Source organism: Aythya ferina (assembly GCF_964211825.1).
Source record: "Aythya ferina genome assembly, chromosome: 4".
Classification (NCBI taxonomy): Eukaryota; Metazoa; Chordata; class Aves; order Anseriformes; family Anatidae; genus Aythya; species Aythya ferina.
Genome location: NC_140300.1, coordinates 76,420,537 through 76,442,394, shown reverse-complemented (window position 1 = coordinate 76,442,394; position 21,858 = coordinate 76,420,537). Strand labels below are relative to the sequence as shown.

General features: G+C 37.9%; 1 protein-coding gene and 1 long non-coding RNA gene across 5 annotated transcripts in view; one reads left to right on the top strand and one right to left on the bottom strand.

Moving 5' to 3' along the window:
• LOC311436106 (protein transport protein Sec24D-like) overlaps nt 1–19,750 on the top strand; it is a 53,474-nt gene extending 33,724 nt beyond the window's left edge. For all 4 annotated transcript variants that reach the window (XM_084517917.1, XM_084517920.1, XM_084517918.1 and 1 more), the window contains 14 exons: nt 811–926; nt 3,732–3,856; nt 6,937–7,128; nt 7,757–7,850; nt 10,216–10,332; nt 10,806–10,976; nt 11,780–11,876; nt 12,489–12,634; nt 14,106–14,244; nt 14,668–14,786; nt 16,043–16,222; nt 16,804–16,995; nt 17,547–17,636; nt 18,048–19,750. In XM_084517917.1, the coding sequence (XP_084374043.1) occupies nt 811–926; nt 3,732–3,856; nt 6,937–7,128; nt 7,757–7,850; nt 10,216–10,332; nt 10,806–10,976; nt 11,780–11,876; nt 12,489–12,634; nt 14,106–14,244; nt 14,668–14,786; nt 16,043–16,222; nt 16,804–16,995; nt 17,547–17,636; nt 18,048–18,188 (1,919 nt within the window). In that variant the 3' untranslated portion in view covers nt 18,189–19,750. The remainder of the gene's footprint in view (nt 1–810; nt 927–3,731; nt 3,857–6,936; nt 7,129–7,756; nt 7,851–10,215; nt 10,333–10,805; nt 10,977–11,779; nt 11,877–12,488; nt 12,635–14,105; nt 14,245–14,667; nt 14,787–16,042; nt 16,223–16,803; nt 16,996–17,546; nt 17,637–18,047) is intronic.
• Nucleotides 15,033–18,174, bottom strand: LOC311436112. The gene is made up of 3 exons (XR_014692604.1): nt 18,038–18,174; nt 16,762–16,993; nt 15,033–15,254 (listed from the first exon to the last, which is right to left on the bottom strand). It is a non-coding gene; the product is annotated as an uncharacterized lncRNA (long non-coding RNA).
• Nucleotides 19,751–21,858: the final 2,108 nt, after the last annotated feature.

Sequence of the window (21,858 nt, the reverse complement as noted above, 5' to 3'; positions counted from 1 at the left end):
CCAAACTGGAAATCATTTAAAAACATTAACGAGACCTAGAAATGCCCCAAAAACTAGGTAGATATTCTGCATCTCCTGTTTTTAACAGGCAAAAATGTAAAAAATAATATTCTAAATGTGGATTGATTGAGGAAAAAAGAGCTAAAATCCGGACGTGACTCTTCCCAGTGTGGCTAGCCATTAGACTAGCTGCCTTTAAATTGGTGGTGGCAAAACAACATGGTTTCTTAATGCTTGCTTTGGAGTTCTACATCCTTTATGTGAAGCCACAGAATGTTCACAATTTGATGGACTGAAGGCAGTTTGCTGTACAGTAGGCCAGGTTTGTGAATGTTGCAGAGTTATTTCCAGTGCATGGAAATGTTGCATAAAGCACCACAGGCTTTAGGAAAAGTGCTGTTTTTAACTCCGGTGATGTGAATTGAGCTTTGAGTAGATGGTATCTTTCTAACAAAATAGCCATCGTTTAGTCTGTAGCCTGAGGATAGCAGACCTGTGGAAATAACCTGGGTCAGTTTTACCTACTCAAGCTTGACAGGGTAGAGATAAGAGAAAATTGACATTCATGGGGGAATATGCTGTATTCTCCTAATACAAGAGAAGCTCACATTACCAGGATGTTGTGAGGTTTGTTTGTTTTCTTAAATCAGTTTGAAGAAAAAAACATAACCTGGCTAAAAGTTTACACACCTCCTTGATCAATAACAGAGGAGCCTATGTTACCACATGATAACTATTGAAAAGAGTTGTTGGGTTGTTCCTCTCCACACTGTAAACGTTTTTTTTTCCTGCTCTTGTATTGGTTTTTAGTCCCGCCGTTCTTCTTTCAACATCTGGACCACATTGGCCGACGGGTAGACCATTATGAAAGACCTGAGCTATCTCTGGGATCATATGAATATGTTGCTACTTTGGATTATTGCCGAGTGAGTATTTCCAATACGCGAAATTATTTATGATTTGATGTCAACACAAACAAAATCGTTTAAGTACCTATGTTGGAGTAAATGCACTTACAAGCTGAATATCAGAGTCCAAGAACATTTTAGAAAATGTACAGATGTGGAGGATTTAAGCTTACAATAATGTTTTGCTCTTTTGTGCTGGATGGAGACTAGCAACTAATCGTGTCTCAAAGTCATGGGTCACAAGTCTTCAAGTGAGATGCTGGTTTGGTCCTTGGAAGCATTTAGAGGATGTTCAGAGGCTATAGTTCAAATTCTGATGCAGTGTTGCATTTTAGCTGCACGACTTACTAATTTTGCAGACCAACATGCACCTGAATTGCCTTCTCAGCTTTTCAAACCTTACCATGGGAATTTGAATCTTGTCTTGGCATGAGTAGTTTTAGTGTTCTGACCAATAAGTGGAATGGGTTCTCTCTCCTAATAATAAATTAATTAAGAACTTGGTCCAAAGTCTACTTAAGCCACTGGAAGTATTTGTAGTTGATTTTATTAGATAGCCATATTTTGTACTTCCCAAAGCATAAATTATTTAAGCTTTTCAAGCTTTTTTACAAAATTTTTCAAAATTCCTAGTGTGACCTCATCTTCCCACAGCAGCATGGACATACTTTTTGGTGCTTTCTGAAATTGGGTAGAATTTTCTTTCCATCGGTGGAATGCAGATATGATAAAATTAGGAAAGGCGGTTCAATCCAACAAAGCCTCGAAGTAGGTACAAGTAACTTCCTCAGACCATCAGATTATTTCTGGTACAAAGAAATGAACAAGTTTTAATTCTGGTCTCTCACAGGGGTACTGCTTCCAAGTCCACTGAAATCCCTGAGACTGCCTTTAGAGATTCCATTGACATCTGCATTAAACCCCAGGGCGGGAGAGAACTCTGGCTGTAATGGGGCATTATAGAAATAGCATGGGATCCTTGGTGTACATCCATCAAATTTGGTTCAGCTTTGCTGCTTTCTGCAGCTAAGCTTTTGAAAATGTGTATACTGAATAGCTCCATGCAATTTTCAGTTTTCTCTATTGAGTAACCTATGTTCATCATCACAGTCTTGCTTTCAGTGCAGTGAATTTGCCATATAGTTTAAATGAGGGAGCTTCTGTGATAAGCCATCCAGCATGGTTTGTCTTGTTCCATAGACTCAGCAGAATGTTACAAAAAATAAATCTGATAAAATCAGCACTCACACTGGCAATGTTAAGTCATTAAATTTTAGAGAAGTTAACGTTATTTTATAATTATTTTCTCATTTTGCTCCAAGTTAGAAAAGTTTAGTTCTTTTATAAATCAGTTTAAGACCAGAACTGAAAAGCCATTTCCTTTTGTGCTTATCAAATGACAAGGATGAATGGCTAAAAAAAGTTAATAACAGCTGTTTTGCATTATTGTGCTCCTGCTCAGTGAATGTGGCAAGAGCACAAGTTCTCATTTCTGCCATATATTTGTCAGAAATTATGGAGGAATTCTTTATAAATAGCGATGTGCTACAAGAGTTCAAAAAGTAGTGTTTGATATGTTTTTTGAAACTAGAATCCAAATGCAAAAAACAGAACAGGTTTTAAAATTACTGTCTGGTTTTAGTTGACAAGAGTTAATCTTGATTTACGTGATTCAAATGAAGTGAGATCAAGGGTATAATGTTCAATTTTATGTGTTCTGAGGATATGAGTATGGATAAGTCATATTTCAAGGATTAGATGATTTTTTTCTTATATGGAGTTTTCTGCAGATTATTTGTAATGAGTATAATTTGGTAAGTGGTCAGAAGTCTTTATATGAAGGCAGTGAAATAGCATATGTAACTATAATGGAAAAGTTGTCCTGAACTTGACACCAGGTAATGACCACTACTCATCTTAATGAGAATTAGAAAAACTGAATTTAGGCATATGGCTAGGCCCATGATGATTACTGTTGCTATGTGCACTCTATATGATCTTCCTGGGCACATCAGTAAGCATTACATTGCTTTGTTTATAAACAAAAATAAAACAATCATCATCATCTTGTTAGTTACAGAAGCTTGGTCAGTAGTGTATATGACAATATGTATGCTACTTAAATGTCTCTTATGTACGACTGTGGCCAAGAAGCTGTGCCAAAAGGAATCCATACCAGTCTGAGTCACTGCTCTCTGTATGTAGCAGTTGCATACATTGAGCATTACACTCCAGTGCTTTAATTATCTTACAGAAAATCAGCTTATTCCTGAAAGTACAGTTTTCTTATCTGTCCAGAGTGTACTGGGGCATAAGAAAGCAAGACAGAGAGGATGCACATGAACACTTAGTGGTGCTAGAGATTGCAGTATTTTAATTCTGGTTCAGTACCTAAGTCACATTTTCTGTTTCCAGATTGGTTAGAAATTGCTTAACAGTTTTTAGAGGCAAATGTTAACAAAAACTGAATTTAAGCATTTCTGTAAACAAAATGGTATTGTGTAAGCATATATGGAATACAGAAACAAATTTGTTTAAACACTTGAATTCCAATAGAAAATGCTAGTGTTTCGTCTTATCTAATAAACTTTTATCCTTTACATATTTTATTCTATTAGGATCTATTTTCCAGTAGTACAGTTTATTCCAAGGATGGTGCTTACCCAGGACATGCCATCTTTCTGTAATAATTACTCTTTCTAATTCATAGCATTTTTCAAATGACTAAACACAGTATTTAGATTGCCCTATGGTACCTTTTTGTAAATCTTTTTGACATAACAGGACACTGTCTAATTTTCCCTGTGAATATTTTTTCCATAGAATAACAAGCCTCCAAATCCACCAGCTTATATCTTCATGATTGATGTATCATACCGAAATATAAACAGTGGTCTAGTTAAACTCATATGCGAGGAACTGAAGACACTGCTAGATAAGCTTCCAAGGTAAAGAAACATACATGTGTTTTGCTTAATGTACCATACCACAGTTTTCAAGAAGCTATGCATGTTGAGAGGTAAAACCAAGAAAGTACAAAAAATGACAGAACTTACAATACAGGTATTTTTGAGGTGGTAGTGACTAAATGGTAATTTAAAAATTGCTGGCAGTTTTTGAAAAATTTAGATTGATATCTGGGTTTACGATATGAATGGAAGGAATGTGTTGTACTGACTGAACATGTAGCACTTTCTTTTCTTTTCCTGTACTGAACTCTAGTGGTATTATCAGCTAAGTCCCAGCTTGTAGTTTTGACTTTATGTGCTGTGGTTCTGTTTACTGCAGTGCTGCTGTTCTCGTTAGATTAAGCAGAGAAATACCACTAACCAGAATCTCGAGAAAGTAAAGTCTCTCTAAAACCAGTGTTGGTAGGTTGTATCTTTAGCTCTTTTTTTTTTTTTTTTTTTTTTAATCAGCAGAACTTTGTTTTGTTGTGAGATTTTTCTGCCATGGTATGTATCTGAGAGGTGAGCAAATCTTGTAGGCAACTGACATTCTGTTAAGTATGGCATGTTTGCTATGTCAGCATTAAACGTGTAGTAGTACTATTACTACTGATCTGTATTAATCACAGTATATTACTTTAGTATAGTTTCATTTAGTTTTCAGTATATGTTTAGTGCAGTTTTCATTAATGAATAATGCTGACAGTTAAATGAAAGCAGTGGCAGTCAGACTGAAAAAATTAAGTAGACGAGGTGTTTCTTAGTTGAGGCATACAAAAGGATTGAAGAGCATACAGAAAGAAAATGCATTCCGAATAACAGTATTTATAGAGGGACAACATGCTTAAGAAACAGAGGGAGCAAAGTGAGGAAGAGTGGGAGACAAGACCCTTGAGATAATCAGGGATATGTTAATCTTTTTATCATATGTGCTTGTCACATTTCACATATGTGATCTCTGTGCATGAAAGAAATTCCAGTTCAGGGTGGGGAGTTTGTCAGATGCCCATATAAGACCATCCCTTGAGCACTTTGTCATTGAAGATTACACTGGAGACACGAGTGTTTGATATTGTCCTGCACATACATGTATCTCAGAGCTTTCTATCAGGATTGGTCATGACTCTGAAGATAATAAAAGGCCATGGGTATAGTAGCAAAAAACAAGTGGCAGTTTAGGAACACCTGGTGCTGAAGAAAGACACCTGCAAAAATATTCTGCTGTTATCACATGAGGTGAAAACATCATTCTGGGAATTCACCCTGTGCTCAGATTTCCGGGAGCCCAAATTCTTTAAGAGGAAAGACTTCTGGTTAACAGAGCAATGTATGTAACAAAAAGGCCACTGGTGTAGCGGCTTGTGGCAGGTAAGCCTGTGAGAATGGCTGAGAAATTAAAGCTAGCAAATAATGGATTAAGTTAGGTGTCTAGCTACTTTGTGTTAAAAGGGCTTTATGCTTCTGCAGATTTGCAGCACAGCAGCAAACATATTATTTGCTTGCTAGAAGTTTTAGGGCAGGCACTTTCAAATTTAGATGTTCTAAACCAGAATACTAATTCTCTGTTTAGATAAATAGAGAAATGTGTTTACAGAAATTCTGCTCTTGACCTCAGAAAATCAGGCTATTTGTACCAGTATGATTTTTTAGACATATAACTTAAAAACATTTGAGTGCATTTGATTCAGACATCTCATTCTGAGACACTAAAAAGAACTAAGTGTGTTAGCCATACAGGCAATCAGCTGCTGTGTTTGACAAGTGACCTTTGAAACAATGATAGAAGAAATGACATTGTATAGTGTACACTGCCACACTGTAAGGAGCAGTGTCTGATGAAATTGTCCCACATACCTGCTGTGTAACAGCATTGGAACCAGTAGGATGATGCGGCTATTGCTCCTTGAAGTAGGAAAGTGCTGTATGTGCCTGAAGTTAGGAATAACTTGTCCTGAATGCTCCCTGTTAATCACGTTACTTAGAAAATAGTAGTGTCTGATTGCTAGGAGTGATTAGAGACTTGCATTCAGAAAGGATGCATCTATGTGAGTTAGAGGATCTCAGAGAGATTATTTAAAATGCTTCTTTACAGAATGTGTTCATATAGAATATTGGTTTGTTTTAAATCAAAAGTAGCTCCTTTCTCATCCAGCAGTTTCCACAAAACAGGAATGGTGGCTTAGCATTCTTTATTGACATGCGTGTTAAAGATCGTAGACGTGAAAAATCGTTTCCCTCCCAAGCTCAAGGTTTTAAGTGAAGCTTGTAAAACCAAGAGAATGTGCTATTTTAGAAGTAATTAAGACTGATTTTTGGAATTTGACTTAATAAACTTAGGGCTGCAAACCCGGTCTCACTAGTTTTATTAATGATGCTGCTACTAATGACACACTAGCTAGTGCTTAGGGGAGTTACCTCCTGCAAAAGAGCTCCTGAGCTCACTGCTCACAGTGTTCTTGCAGGTGAGGTGTAGCTCGCAGCAGCAGTTTGTGAGCTTTAGCTGGCCTGGGAACACAGCAGGAATAACAAAAAATTTCTACAGTACACTTCCTGTATGATGCACAGTTATGAGGGATCCAAGACCTTTTGCTGCTTAAAAGCAGTCCTGCCAAAGCAGAAGATTGGTGACTTTCAGGCTTCAGTGCCTCAGACATTATTGAAGCCTAGTAACTGCTCTCTCAAGGCACTGATCATTAGTGTCACTGAATTACAGTGTATTCTAAATAAAGCTGATTTTCTGATTGTAAAGGATTGTCCTGTTACCTCTTTTCCATGTTTTGAAGATATAGTCTATTCTTTATCTTACATTCTCTAGCCTGCTTGAATGGGATGCACAGTTGATAGGGTTGACTTTAAGATATATATTAAAAAATAAAATAAAATTACAACAGTTGATTTAATCAGGTTGTTTTAATTTGACTGGAGGCAAAGACTGGGACAATTACATCTGTTTGGTTGTTTGCTTTGTTGCTCCCAGTACAGATAATGATCTGAAAGCAGCCCCGCATTTCAAAGTAATGCTCTTATTGCAAGGCCAGAGTTTCAGAATTTTAACCACTTTTTTTTTGTTTTTCTCACAGAGAAGAGCAAGAAGAATCCTCAGCAATTCGAGTTGGTTTTGTCACTTATAACAAGGTCCTCCACTTCTTTAATGTAAAAAGCAACTTAGCTCAGCCTCAGATGATGGTGGTCTCGGATGTTGGAGAAGTTTTTGTTCCTTTGCTGGATGGTTTCCTTGTTGACTTTCAGGAATCACGATCTGTTGTTAACAAGTAAAGTACAACAATTCCATATCTGAATAAGAGCTGAATGCTTAGAATAGACATTTTCCCCTTTAGTCAGGTGTGTTACAGGGTTTTGGAGGATGCGTGGATTTGCTGAAATGCTTTACAAGTCAGCAGATGCACCAAGTCCTGCATTTCCACATTTGAGGAGAAACAAAAGTGGTAGCAGCAACTTGCAGTGCTGAATTTGAAAGCCTGTTTAGACGAGCTGTGAGCCAGGCATCTTCAGCTCTGCTTTGTCTGAAGTGGGAGGGCAAGTTGTGGCTTTGTGCCATGTTGAATGTTTTTCCTGGTTTTCCTTCTATATATGTGATGTATGCCTAGGTATGATCTAAAGACTATTAAGTCTTTATCCATACCTGAACTCCTTTATTTTTAGCTATTTTTGATTTAATGCATGTTCCTTTATGTTACCAGCTTTGAAATAATGCATTTCAATAGAATTCTAAAATTCATGTTTAATTTTATTCCGGCTGGAATCCTAAGAAATCAAAATTTTTAAGTATAAACTTGCATGGAAAAGAAATTCCTCTATGAAGACTTGGTATGTCACATTTTTGGGGATTATCCCAAATATGCTAACCAGTTGAGACACTGAACCTTTCTTCTTTCATAGTTTGTTGGACCAGATTCCAGAGATGTTTGCAGACACTAATGAGAGTGAGACCATCTTTGCTCCTGTTATCCAGGCTGGCATGGAGGCACTAAAGGTTACAATGTTCCTCTCTGTCAAAGTAGTTCTTTAATTAGAACAAGGCATGATAACCTATAGCTTGCTAAAGACCAGTGCCAAATCCTTCTACAAATCATAATGGGAAATTAGAAAAAAATAAAAATAAAAAATCACTGATTGTTTCCAGCACTGATGTCCCATTATTGTAACAGCACCTTTGAATTCCTTTTGTTTAGAAAGAACTGACAAGTGTAACATCTATTTCCAGATTCTCCTTATTGAGGGAAACCAGTCATAGAATCACTTAAGTTGGAAAAGACCAGTTTGGTTTCTTATTCAGCATTTAAGAGATAAGGTGTTTAGTCACTACAGTATAATTAATATAACTAATAGATAACTCGGGATGTTTGTGCAGACTTCTAGATGCATCTAAGTAACTTGCTGTATGTCAGGGATATCCCTTGAAATGCTGGCATTTCTGTGGAGCGTTGCCAATTAAAAGAATGACACAGATTGATTTATCTGTGAGCTCAAACTGAGTAGATATATTGAGCCAAAATTGTACAGCATCTCTCAAATCCCATTTCTTAAATATGTAACTGATACTTGTTTTCTTCTTACTCGTAGTAGAATGTATGTGTGCAAAATATTTATACATTTGGTTACCACTTCTATCAAAATGTTCTTTCCCAGTATTTGACTTCTACAAAACAAACTTAACACCCATAAATGTAAATTTCCTTTTGATGTTGTTCCTATAAAAACACTTCTCAAACTTCTTATTTAACTAGTATTTTAAAGTTATAAGTTGCAAGGATGCTCCCTGGGAATCATTAATACGCGTATACATGTGTTCAAGAAAATAACTAATCTGAGAAGAATAAAATATATTCTTCTTTGAGATTCATATTTCTTTAGAAATCGTATATGCATCTTGGACACATTGTCAAAAGCAGTGTTAGTAATTCTTGATGTGTATGGTGGTAACTCAATCTTGCGTTCTTTAGAGACTACTTTTAAGAGTAACTGAAATTGGCATTCATGATTAAAGGTAACCGTGCTATTACAGGTGAGATTCAGCTCTGTTAAAAGTAAGATACTGTCTTTGATTGCATTTCTGCCATAGTTAGCAAATTCCTAGTTTTCCCAGAAGAATGCCATGGCTTATTTTGAAATGTGGAGTATCTTGTGGATATATTAACAGAATCACAGAATTTTCTAGGTTGGAAGAGACCTCAAGGTCATCGAGTCCAACCTCCAACCTAACGCTAACAGCCCTCCACTAAACCATATCCCTAAGCTCTACGTCTAAACGTCTTTTGAAGACTTCCAAGGATGGTGACTCCACCACTTCCCTGGGCAGCCTGTTCCAGTGCCTCACAACCCTTTCAGTGAAGAAGTTCTTCCTAACATCTAGCCTAAAACTCCCCTGGCTCAACTTAAACCCATTCCCCCTCGTCCTGTCACCAGGCACGTGATTAAGATCTGGAGGGGAAAGAGTACCAAAGCCCATTTGTGTCAGTACTCTCAGGTATTACATTTTTAAACTAGATGTGTGGTTAAGCCTGGAGCAGGAAAAGGGTAAATGCCTCCTTCATTCCTTTCACCTTCACCCAACTTCTTCAGTGCTTAAGGATTTAGAATTCTGAAGACTAACCAGTTTTCATTCCTATTAACTGTCTCAATATCAAGTGAAAAACTGGATTTTGTAAATTTTGGTGGAAGAGCTTGTTAGCAGTACAAAGATGCTTGTGGTATGGCTACCGTTGCTATTCCCTTCTTTGGAATTGAAGGGTTTTTGTCAGCAGTTTGCTGTCCCAGTTTGCAAATCCTATGGCCTCATTAGAGTTCTAGATAACAATTGAAAACTTGAGTAAAAGCAGCTTTTACTTTATTTCGTAGTGACAAGAGTTAATGTTAATCACAAGTTTTGATGCTCTACATTTTAGTGTAGTTTAAATGTGGAATCTAGTCCAGGAATGTAATTGTTGTTCTTCTCTAAAAATACAGTGGATAACAGTGCACCCAAACTGAAGAAGCAGTATTTTTTTAACCTTTTATCCTTGTTGCTTGCTGCATAATGCTTGTATCTAACTAAAATGTCTCTAGGAGAGGTACTTCTAGTTTTGCCCACCAAGATTTTAGTGTCCCATGTAGGAATTACTGTACCGGTGCATCGTCCAAAGGATCTGTGTTAGACTGAGTTATTTACTGACACAAAATTCCCAGTTTGTTTTGGGATTTCACTTCCATCAAGTGTAAAGACTAAATGAATGGTTTGGCTCTGAAGAACTTTTGCAGAAGGTTTGCACTGTTCTTAGAGATACCACAGCATATGAATGAAAATTAGGCTTGTATATCTGAGTAATAGAATAAATGTCAATATGGTGTCTTTGCAACAGGCTGCAGAATGTGCTGGAAAATTGTTTATCTTCCATTCTTCATTGCCAACTGCGGAAGCACCAGGGAAGCTGAGAAACAGAGATGACAAAAAACTACTCAATACAGATAAAGAAAAGGTATTTTCTACTTGGAGTTCACAGGAGACTGCTATTACACTAAATTCCTCTAGTAGAGCCTTGGTCTTTTTCACTTCTTTTCTTTTACAAAGAATTGTTGTTTAAATATATAATACTCCCATGTTACACTGTGCCCTGATGATTTAGGTATAAACATATAGGGATTGGCCCTACGAGAACTATGAGGCTAAAGTATGGGCCAGGCAGCAACACCCATCAGTAAAGGAAATCAACCAGCTGCAAATAATTCCACCTTCCAAGAGCCTTTGCTACCTGCAAGGTGTGATTTAGTTCTACAAGAACAGACTGAGTTTTCAATGCATATATGTGGTGATAGAATGTATGAGCAGGGGCAACATCATTACAATCAAATCCATGTCTCGTTTTTATTTTTCGTTCTGGTATTTGGATTGTGATTGTCTACCAACAGTATCTAATGTTATCACATTTGTATTTTTTTTAATTCTGTGCAGACACTCTTCCAGCCTCAAGTAAATTATTATGAGACTTTAGCCAGAGATTGTGTGGCTAACGGCTGCTGCGTGAATTTGTTCCTCTTCCCAAATCAGTACGTGGACATAGCCTCCCTGGGTCTTGTCACAATGTACACTGGAGGAACATTGTACAAGTACAACAATTTCCAGGTAAGTGATGCGAGTTTCCTACCAATCAGATAGTAACACCTGGGGACTGGTTGCTTTTATTTCAAAGCATGCTTTGACAGCGTAAATGTAGAGCAACTCTAGAAAAATTATTTATAGACCCCAGGGGATAAAATTCAAAATGTAGAAACAGCAGATCAGGCGCAAATAAATATATTGAGACTGTAATTTTACTTCTGCATAAGTTGGTTGGTATCTTAAAATTAAACCTGCTTACCTACATATGGTGACATCTGAGCAGGGTAGTTAATTACTCCTGCATTTACAGTTCAAAATGCTTATGATAAAGACACTACTCCCCCCCCCCCCCCCCCCAAAAAAAAAAAAAAAAAAAGGCAAAGAAATTGTATACAACACTTGTTTAAAATTTCATGTGAATTTTCATGTGGAATAGGGGATTCTCTCCGTGTCATCAGCTGATCTGCAAAACCAGTTTTTGCTAAGTGAACAAAACTAATTATTAAAGCTGTACCACAAAATCCCATCTAGCCTGTCAAGGGTAGGTGCAAGGATGGATGTTACTGGAAACAGGTTTGATTGAAAGGAATCCTGCTTGACCAAGCTTAGAGATGAATTAACGGTGGATACTTGCACATCTTTGTTTCTGTTAATAAAACAGCAACTGGCATTTCTTGCCATTTTTAAGAGAAGAGATGTTACTTGTGAAAAGATTTGATGGGGGGTGAGGGCAGGGGCAGAGTTCACAGCAGGCTGAGGGAGTGCTGGATTTCTGCTGGTTTGCTGCCACCCCTTGGTGAACTGCAACTTGTGCTTTACACTTTCAGCTCAGTTCTGATAGCCCCCAGTTCCTCACCGACCTCAGGAAGGACGTAGAAAAAAAGACCGGCTTTGATGCAATAATGAGGGTTCGGACAAGTACAGGTAACAGTACCGTTGGGAATGAAAATAAATATGAATGCATGTGAGAATATATAACTGTAAATAACACAGTGCTGAAGTGCTCTACAGATCACTTGTAACATCAAGCTTCCTGTTTTAACTTCATTATGTACCTTTTGAACAGTATAGACTGGTAAAATGAGTGTGCCCTTACTGTGTATACCTGCAAATACGATTAAGGTTTCTGATCACTATGCATGCATCCTGAAATGCAAATAAGTTGTACAAAAGAGGGTGTTGTTGCTGGACACTTGCATATTCTTTCGTTATTTCAAATTAAATTAATGTTCTTACTTCTCAACCAATCATTCTTGCCTCAAATGCAAGTATTTGAGAAATACAGACACACAAAACAGCCAGGTGAACAGTGCAAAAGGTTCTGGGTGTCTCTGAGCCATAGCACCTCTTCATGGCCCATCAGAACAGTGAACAGCTTGTCCTCACAGAAGGTGTTGACTGAGGTTGCACACGCATGAGGGGAAATGGTTCACATTTTAGTAAGCAAAATTGAATGACCAAAAAAGAAGTCACAAAATAATGTCACTTGTGATTTTTAAATAAAATAATATATTTTTTGTTTTAATCTGGCTACAGGCTTCAGGGCTACTGACTTCTTTGGTGCCATTTACATGAACAACACCACAGATGTAGAAATGGCAGCAGTTGACTGTGACAAGGCAGTGACAGTAGAGTTCAAACACGATGACAAACTGAATGAAGACAGTGGCGCTTTAATTCAGGTAAAAAAAAAAAACAACTTAATGACATACCATGTCTTGAAATTGAGAGTAAGAACTACTGCAGCCATAATAATAAAAAAGACGTTATGCCGAGGCACTGAGGGGAGGAAGGTACAGCTTGCACAGACTCTGATGTCATAGTACCACTAATAAGGTAAGCCAAAGATTGCGAACTTGCAATGCCATAACTTGCTGTTCCGAAACTCAAGAGGTCTGTGCTTCCCTTCTTATTCTGCAATAGGGCATGCCTCAGTAATAGTTCCTGGAAATGCAGATTAGGCAATAATTAAAACTGGCATTTCTCTGCTTACTTGCCAACACTTGTGATATGCCTGTGCCTAAGAAAAGATGTGCCCCAACCATCAGCAGATAATGCAACATTGCCATTTACTGTTCTAGGTATTTTGTCATGACATTTTTCTTTTATTAACAGCAGAAAATGTTACAGCTTGCAAGGTTTTGAACTTACTTAAGCTATGGAATTATCTGAGCGTTCATTTCTGCTCTGCTTAGCTTTTATCTTGCCCCTATAAATACCCTTCATAGGCTAGCAGTTAATCCTTGCACAAAAACAGTACTGTGGAACATCCATTTTGGTATGTCTGCCATCACTTCATGAAGCAGTGCTGCAGCATTGACAGGAAAAGTGCGTGCCATGTAGATGTTGTGTTTACCTGGCTTCCCTGTGACAGAGACATGCAGCAGATCCAGTGCATGCCTGACTGCAGTCAACTGCAGTTGGTATTTGCCTTGCAGACTTCAGTTTGTAGCTGTAGATGATGATGAGATTCTTTTTTGATTGCGGTGCTAGGAAATGAGCGTGTGCCAGCAAAATGTTAGTAGTCAGGAAAGCCTGAGCTCAGTTCCTTTACTTTTCATACTTGGAAAAGGGTTTCCCGAAATGCTAACGATACATTAAAGCAGAATTGGCATCATAAGCAAATTCTTAAATAATCCCTCCAATTTTAATATATAAGTCAGTGGAAGGGATGAGATACAGGGGTGGGGTTAGAAGGACTTCATGTCACTTCATAAGCAATTTATTCATGTAAGAAGACCCCCTTCACTTTTCAAGATCACTAAGTTTTTGTGTTGCTGTTGCTGATAACGTGCTTTACAAATTTTCAATCAGTGGTCTCTTGTTTTCAGATGATACCATCAGTATGTAGCAAATGAGAGAGTAATAATCCTTTCAATCAGTCATGTATTTGTATACTTTTATGACACACATACTTTTAAGGCTAATAATTTTTATAATGCATTTACATGTCTAATCTACTTCCACAAAATGTACAGGTATGGTGTTTTTCTAGTTAGTTAATGCTGAAGCAGCACTACTAGGCTGGGCTGTCCTTGGGAGTAATTACATGCCTTTGATGCACAAAGTGGTGGCTCTTACACAATGGACACTTTGAGGACTGACTTTTTGTTTTAAACTTAAAATGAATGGTAATTGGCTTATCTGTTGCAGTGTGCTGTCCTTTACACATCAATAAGTGGACAAAGAAGACTGCGCATACACAATATTGGTTTAAACTGTAGCTCCCAGTTAGCTGATGTCTACAAGAGTTGCGAGACTGACGCACTTATCAACTTCTTTGCTAAGTCAGGTAAAGTTATAGCAGATTGGTTTTGTTTCGTTTTTGCTTTCTCTAGGGGTGGAAGAAGAGGAAGGTAGGAGAGATGAAGTGATTGCCTAGTGGGAAATTGTGTTTTGTAACTTGCTGTTCCAAGCCTCAGCAACTTGCAACTCTGTTACAAAGTAGAAAAGAGAACTAGATTATGTATTCAGATATACATGCCATAAAAATAATTCTGGGGAAGGTAGCTAGAAACAGGTAATGCACGAAAGTGTATAGGCCTTTCTTTGTGAAGATTAATAGGCATCCTCTAAAATGATACAGGAAAGACTGAAAAGGGACTCAGAAAGGTAAGTTTTACTATATTAAAAACTAATTAAAAACTAGCAAAATGTGGATACTCTAAAAGTGTGTCTGTTATTAACATACTCTTTTGTTCTTCTGTATTTGTAGCTTTTAAAGCTATTCTAAGCCAACCCCTGAAGACAGTCAGAGAGATCCTGGTCAATCAGACAGCTCACATGCTGGCGTGTTACCGCAAGAACTGTGCCAGCCCATCAGCAGTAAGCCAGGTGAGGATGCCCCTGCCTAAGTTAGGCTATTGCAGCAGAGGAACAACCACCCCTGCAATGTCAGCAGTGCCAGAAAGGGAAACTGCAGGACATACTTCTCCTTTTTTCATCTTCTTTCAAGTCTAATTAATGGCAGGTTTGATTCAGTGGTAGCAATTGCAGCATATGGAGGCCGTTCTGGGACAAATGGCAGTGCCAGTGAGGAAGCTGATTACCATGCTCATACCAGACAGATGAGACAGCTGGTTTTCTTCCTGCTGAAATCATATGCTAGTTCACAACAAAAGTTTTTATTTTTCTTCTTACACTGTTAAAAAAAAAAAAAAAAGCATTTTGATTTTTGACAATTAAGACTGTTGTCAAAGTTGAAAATAGCATTGTAACTCAGTAAACAATCTGAATTTATGTGTAGCGCTCTCAAAGACTGCTGGAGGGATAAATACCCGATGTCCAGATGGGACCATACTCCTAGGGAAAAAAATCCACAGTGATTAAAATACAATTCAACAACTCCCCCCCCCCCCCCTTTTTTTTTTTTTTAACTGTTACCAAACAGTAGTAAGAAGCTCTGTAAACATGGTTACTTTTATTCCATGCTAGTTGAAAATTCTTTCAAATGTAGTAATCATCAGTTCCCTCTTTATATATAGAGAGAGAGTACTGGGGGGGAAGTTTACTGAATAAGGTGCTTTCAAATTATTTCAGCAACTGTTTCTGGAAAAAAAAGTACTTTCCCAGTTCAAAAAAAGATCCAAAGTTGGATGGACTAAACTCCAATCCTATAAACCTTTAAACCTGAATTTTTCTTACAACTCCCAAGATATCGCCACATATTTTCCAGCTTTTGAGGCACTTCAAAAGATTGCTGGAAGAGGTGGCATTTTTCCTACTTTTCTGAATAACGATTGGCTATTTTCTATATAAATGCTGAAGTTAATAGCGAGGCTGCAGCACTCCCACCAATCTTGGAGGCATTCCATTTAGAGGTTATTATTTTCCTTTGGTCTTCTCTAAGCTGTATTTTCCAATTAGGCTTTTACATACCATGTAATGTGCTTCTAAGAATCCCAAGTCTGGGCAATAAATCACTTAGTCTCAGTGAAGACCAAATGTTAGAGACAATACCTGTGAGATATCTAGACCTATATTTCCCCTCCTATTTTTTTAAATCAAAGAAAAGAATTAAGCAGTTGTATGTTTGAAAGCCCAGCTGTTGTTCCCCAGCACATGAGATACACATCTTCCCTGCCCCTCAGCTCATCCTTCCAGACGCGATGAAGGTGCTGCCAGTGTACATGAACTGCCTGCTCAAGAGCTGTGTGCTTGTTAGCAGACCAGAAATTCCAACTGATGAGAGAGCTTACCATCAGCAGCTGGTCATGGCCATGGGAGTGGCTGACACCCAGCTCTTCTTCTACCCCCAGCTTCTGCCAATTGTAAGTGTGCTGCCTGCACATCTGTTCATTTTCAGTGAGATGGCTTTCAGTGTGCTGTGATGTTTTACATTGTACAGATGCAGATTTTTTTTGTGCTAGGCAAGTGTTATATGACCAAGCTGGACTGTATTTGTACAGTGATGTAGTTGCTAGCTGATAAAAATAGCTGAACTAATTTAAGGAGGGAGGGCAGAAACTCTAGTTTAAAGTAAATGGGTAAGCAGCTTGACAGCAGCATCTTACTTTTAGTAAGATGTCTTACTAAGATGTCTTAATGCTGTCTTACTTTTAGTAAGATGCTGTACTTTTAACAAGATTTTTGCCCAGGCTTAAGGAAAGGTGCCTGCTTTATTAAAGCTCAGCACTGGTATGCAAGCATCTTTATACTGTGGGGAAGTCTTCCTTAGCATGTAATGTGTAAACTGACAAAAGTGTGACTGCTCTCTCTCTATATTCCTGTCATCTGGAAAGGAACCACTAAGGCGTGATAAACTTTTTATCTTTACTTTTTCTTAGTGTCTAGTTGGAGCATCAGTTACCTTAAAATCACCAGGTTTGCAACTCTGACTTTTGTCCCACAGCACAGCCTAGATCTGAAGAGTGACGCTTTCCCCGCTGCTGTCCGCTGCTCTGAGGAACGTCTCTCAGAAGGAGGTGCCTTCATTCTGGCCAATGGTCTGAGCATGTTCCTGTGGCTGGGGGTCAGCACACCCCCAGAACTCATCCAGGGGCTTTTCAATGTGCCATCCTTTGCACACATCAGCACAGAAGCTGTGAGTATATGAAGAGTGGTTTAGTCAAATTTTTGACTAAACCAAAAGACTGGTTTAGTCAAGTTTTTCAGACTTTATGATTTATGCTACTCAGAGACCAGTGACAGGGATTTTCAGCATTCATCATTCAGCTAAAAGCAGAAACAGGTGACCAGCAGAAGGTATTAAGACACCAAAAGCAATACAAAAAACTGTAGTAAGCTTTTACCCTTTGAGTAATTACAAAAGAGAAGCTTTCAAAGTATCTTAAACTTTCACTATGACAGATACTAAAATCCTATTGAATATGTATTGCTCAGGCAGGAACAAAGCACTTGGTAATAGCCAAAGTGTCTCCTGATAATGAATTTTAACACTGCGATTACTTCAAACTGAAAAACGCGTTATAGACAGATGAATTACTCTACAAGGTTTTGTGGAAGAGGTGGCACTTCCCAGTTTAGAATGAAATGCACAGTAAGTCACATCATAAATATCAGCAACTGGTCTTGTATGAATTTGTAAGAGATGCAACTGGAATATAACAACCTGCACTGTTTCACTTCTAACAGACATTACTGCCTGACCTGGACAATCCATACTCTAAGAAGGTTAAGTCAATAATGGAGCACATCCAGAGCCAAAAGCCCTACACCATGAAGGTAAGACTTGTCTGCCTCAACTGGTTCCTCACAGCTGCTGAACAGAACAGGACAAGCTTTGACGAAACTTCTCTGTAGCTGTACAAGGCTTTACATACCAGGAATGGCCCTGTACGCCAGGGAGTTCCAGCATGCCTTCTAGGGCCAAGTACCTCAAATGTACCTAGTTCTCCATCCAAGGCAATTTTCAGAGCAGTCTGAAGGTCACCGTTTTCACTGTGCAAACCTTACTTTGCACTAGCTGTTGGCTGCATGCAAGTCTCGCTTCTGTGTTCTTAAACACAGCTACTGAAATGTGGGGATTTATTAATGTGTTCCACCCCCGCCTTGGTAGGGCATAATAGATACAGAAAAGTGGTACTAGCATTTAGCATGACTGTATCCTAAATATATTTATTTACCTCTTTTCAGCTGATGATAGTGAAACAGCGGGAACAGCCAGAGATCCTTTTCCGACAGTTCCTGGTAGAAGACAAGAGTATTTATGGAGGAGCTTCTTATGTGGATTTCTTATGCTGCATTCACAAAGAGATCTGCCAGCTGCTCAATTAAGGAAACCTTGAGTACATAATTTGTCAGTTGCTTTTTGATTTTGCAAGAGGGACAGTAATTGGTGCCTGAAGGGTGGCCCACAACCTCACTGTACCCAGGCATTCTGCTGTGCTTTACTGAACCTTTTCTGTGCTCTTTTTGTACAGTTTCATTTCACACAACTCTCACTGAATATTTAGTTTACTTACTCAGCTGTAGAATAGGAAGTTCTGCACTCAGGTATTAATCTTTCAGAAGTCTCAACATTTTCTCTAAGTTGAATTGCCAGATTTCAAACTGTCAATGCTTAAAAGCATATGATATGCATTTTCAAGTATCAAAATGCAATTTAGAAAACTAATTATTCCTTTTCCTAGTCATGAAGTGTTCTAAGAGCCAGGAAAGATGCTAAAAAATTTTACATAGAAGAGGAAGAAGTTATAAGACACTGCTTTTTCTAAGGCATACAGGTGAATAAGTTTTATGGCAATCCTGTAGTTTGATTTGAGTATTTCAATGTCCTGCATGTAAATTTTCTAAACAATAACTTGTCCTTTCCAGGAAAAGGGGGATTATTAAATTCTACAGAAAGAGTTCTGGGTAACCTTCTACACCAATGGTTACTCACAACACAAAAATGCCTCGGTTTGTATAAAATTGGACTTGAGTAAGTTTAACAATGGACCACAGGACAAATGGTATTCGAACAATGCTTATTCTGAGTTGCACAGTTAATGCCACACTGTTATAGTACAATTTCCCAGTCTTAAGGGCAGCAGTTATTTTAAAATGCTATTTATGCTCAATTTTGAAAATTGAGCTTTATGTTAACTGGAATACTCCTAATACTAAACATCTGCTTCCCTCAAAATTACAGTGGCAGGTCAACCATAAGACAGTTGACACATTAACCAAAGGTTAGTTCTGGTGCTATAAAAAGTAATACCAGTCCTATTACAGTGACCTCCTCTCAAGCAACTGATTTATTCATCAGTCAGTGCTTTGAAAAATAAACTTCTGCAAATATCAATATTTAAGGTAGAATTTAGAAAGCCAAAATCCTTGTGCAAGGATGAGCTGTTTACCTCAGACATTTCTTCAGGCTGGTTGTAGCTGTAGGACCAATGCCTCCGCAGGTGAAGTCTGAACTTCTGCAAGCTTGAAAAGCTGTTGTTACAAATACCAGTGTTTCACAGACAGACAGAAAACTGCCTCAAAAGAAAGAATCAGACTTGGGTCTCAATTAAAAAAGAAGTGCCTTTGACCATGCTAGTGTCACTAAGTAGTATTAATGATTTTCATGTATAAGATAAGCAGGTCAATGCATATTTTTGGTTTGACAGCTTATCAGAACAGTTGTGTCCTTGTGCATTGAGTAAGAACTCTTACAACAAAGGGATGTATTACAAAAGGATACTCAAACTGAATTTAACTGTCAAACCGAGCACTTTGTGGCCAAAGATGTTACCTTGTAAAAAGTATTTGTTGCCTTTCCCCCATCAGTGTACTTTGTAAAAACGACACCAGCAACTCTAAGTGTAAAGACATAAGCAGTTATTAAATGTAATTACTATGTACATTTATTCTGTCATAGACTAAGGTCTTTTTTTTTTTTTAATGCTCTTAGCCTTTGTCAAAAGCTACATGGTACCTCTTAAACAGCAGCATCTAGAACTAGTACCCTGGGACACTGTACAGGGCTGTTTTAAAGAACTAGCAATGGAAACTGGCCTCAGGGTTCACACAACAACTCCCACACAGCAAAACAACATAAAAGGATCATAAAGAAACGTTAGAGGCAAGGAAAAATGGCAAAGTTAAATTAGCAACAAGAATTAATTCCTATACAGCACAAATATTTTTGATACATGCCCAAAAGCAAAGAGTTCCTATTTTTATAGACTTGATTGTTGGCTAAGCCAATTGTTTTACAGCTATAATAATGTGATACATAATTTGACAAATTACTAAAAAGTATTTAATAGACTCTTTTCATTTAATAAGCTCAAATAGGCACTAAAAACTAGTGGCCTGGCAAGTCAGTATTACGTATTAAAGCTAATTTTTACACTGTCCTTCACACACACACAAAAAAAATCTCAGACATCTTCCATGAATTTGGAAGAAGCAACAACTGAGCCATTTGTTTTGCTAACTGGTGGAATCACAACAGCATCTATGTAATTATACTACCCCCTGCTTTTTTGGTTTCAGGCACGAGGAAAGAAAAGCAGCTGTCAAAATTATACTTGAAAGAACAAAAATAACAGCAGTTAATACTTATTCAGATACTTCCATCCTCATTTCTTGTATCTTTTTTTTCCTTAGATCAGTGTAACAGAGCATAAAAAAAATCTTCCCCTCCTTCATTGTTTGTTTCCAATTGTCCTCTCATAGCGGTGGGTGTTCAGGTTTATGTCCTTGCACAATAGAAAAACATCTACAGCCTTCAAACATCTACGGCCTACTCAAAGAAGATTTGAGTAGAAACCAAAAGACAAGATCCATCACAAGCAGTGTGACATTTTACTCCTTCCGTCTGACACACACAAATTTAGTAAGAATGTAATGAGACTGCAGAACCATTACGTACACCCACGTACCTTTTCTGTACCACCCGTTACTTATCCTTTGACTTTCTGCCATTAAACTCCCATCTTCAGATCAAAATTGTTTGCAGCCCAAACTCCACTGAACAAAGTGTTCAGTGACTGAACATAAACACTGAGCCCATGTTCACGATACTGCATTGGAGAAAAACCTCAGAAATCCCCAAGAGCACTGCATCTCCCACATTTCAACCAACTTACCACAGCTGGCTGTATCCGAGGCAGAAACAATTCTTAGGCTGATGGCTGGATTTACACACAATGATTTACAGTTGACTGATGTTTTGAAATCCCTTTGACACAAAATGCTAAAACATCCCGAGTATCTTGTCAGTGCAATTGTCAAAGCCTGCACCTAATTCACAGAGGGCGTATAAGATATTCAAAGTATTACAAGCCTCTTCTAGAATGGAGAGGCATGACAAGATCCAGACAGGCGTCCCAAATCAGACTGGTGGCATTATGCATTTATTGAAACAGGAAACGAAACTTGTTAGACTTTTTAATCTTCAAGAATAACATGCTCAAATTAAGTTGCTTACAGTAAGTAAAATATTCATCACTTCACCAATTATGATCGTTATCCTACTTCTGTTAAAGTGTTAAAACTGAGAAGTTAAATGACAACTGGTAATAAAATTCAAAGCTTTTCATCTCTAGTCATCACTTTATATGTAGCTCAAATCATCAGTGATTAAACAGTAAAAACATTTTTTTTTTAAAGTGGAGTAAAAAACAGTGCAGTATTTTCTAAGTATCATTCCACAACCACAAGTATGTTACATCCATGCATTACTGTCTTACCTTTAGAGGCACACCACCACTGTTGAAACAGCACCTTCAGAATATGACCAGAAGGCGTCTTTCCTTCACAGGTGACAAGCAGGAAGCTTTATTTTCTTGCCAGTTAACCTCTATTAGAAAAGTAAGGCAAGTTGCTTGTTACCAACGTAAACATTACAATTCCTTGGTGTAGTTGGCCCATCCAAATGGGATCTAACACCCTCTGGAACAGTAGACTTTTCTTTTTTCCCCTCTTACACTACTTCAGCTATTTCAGCTTTGAAGGAAAACCACGGAAA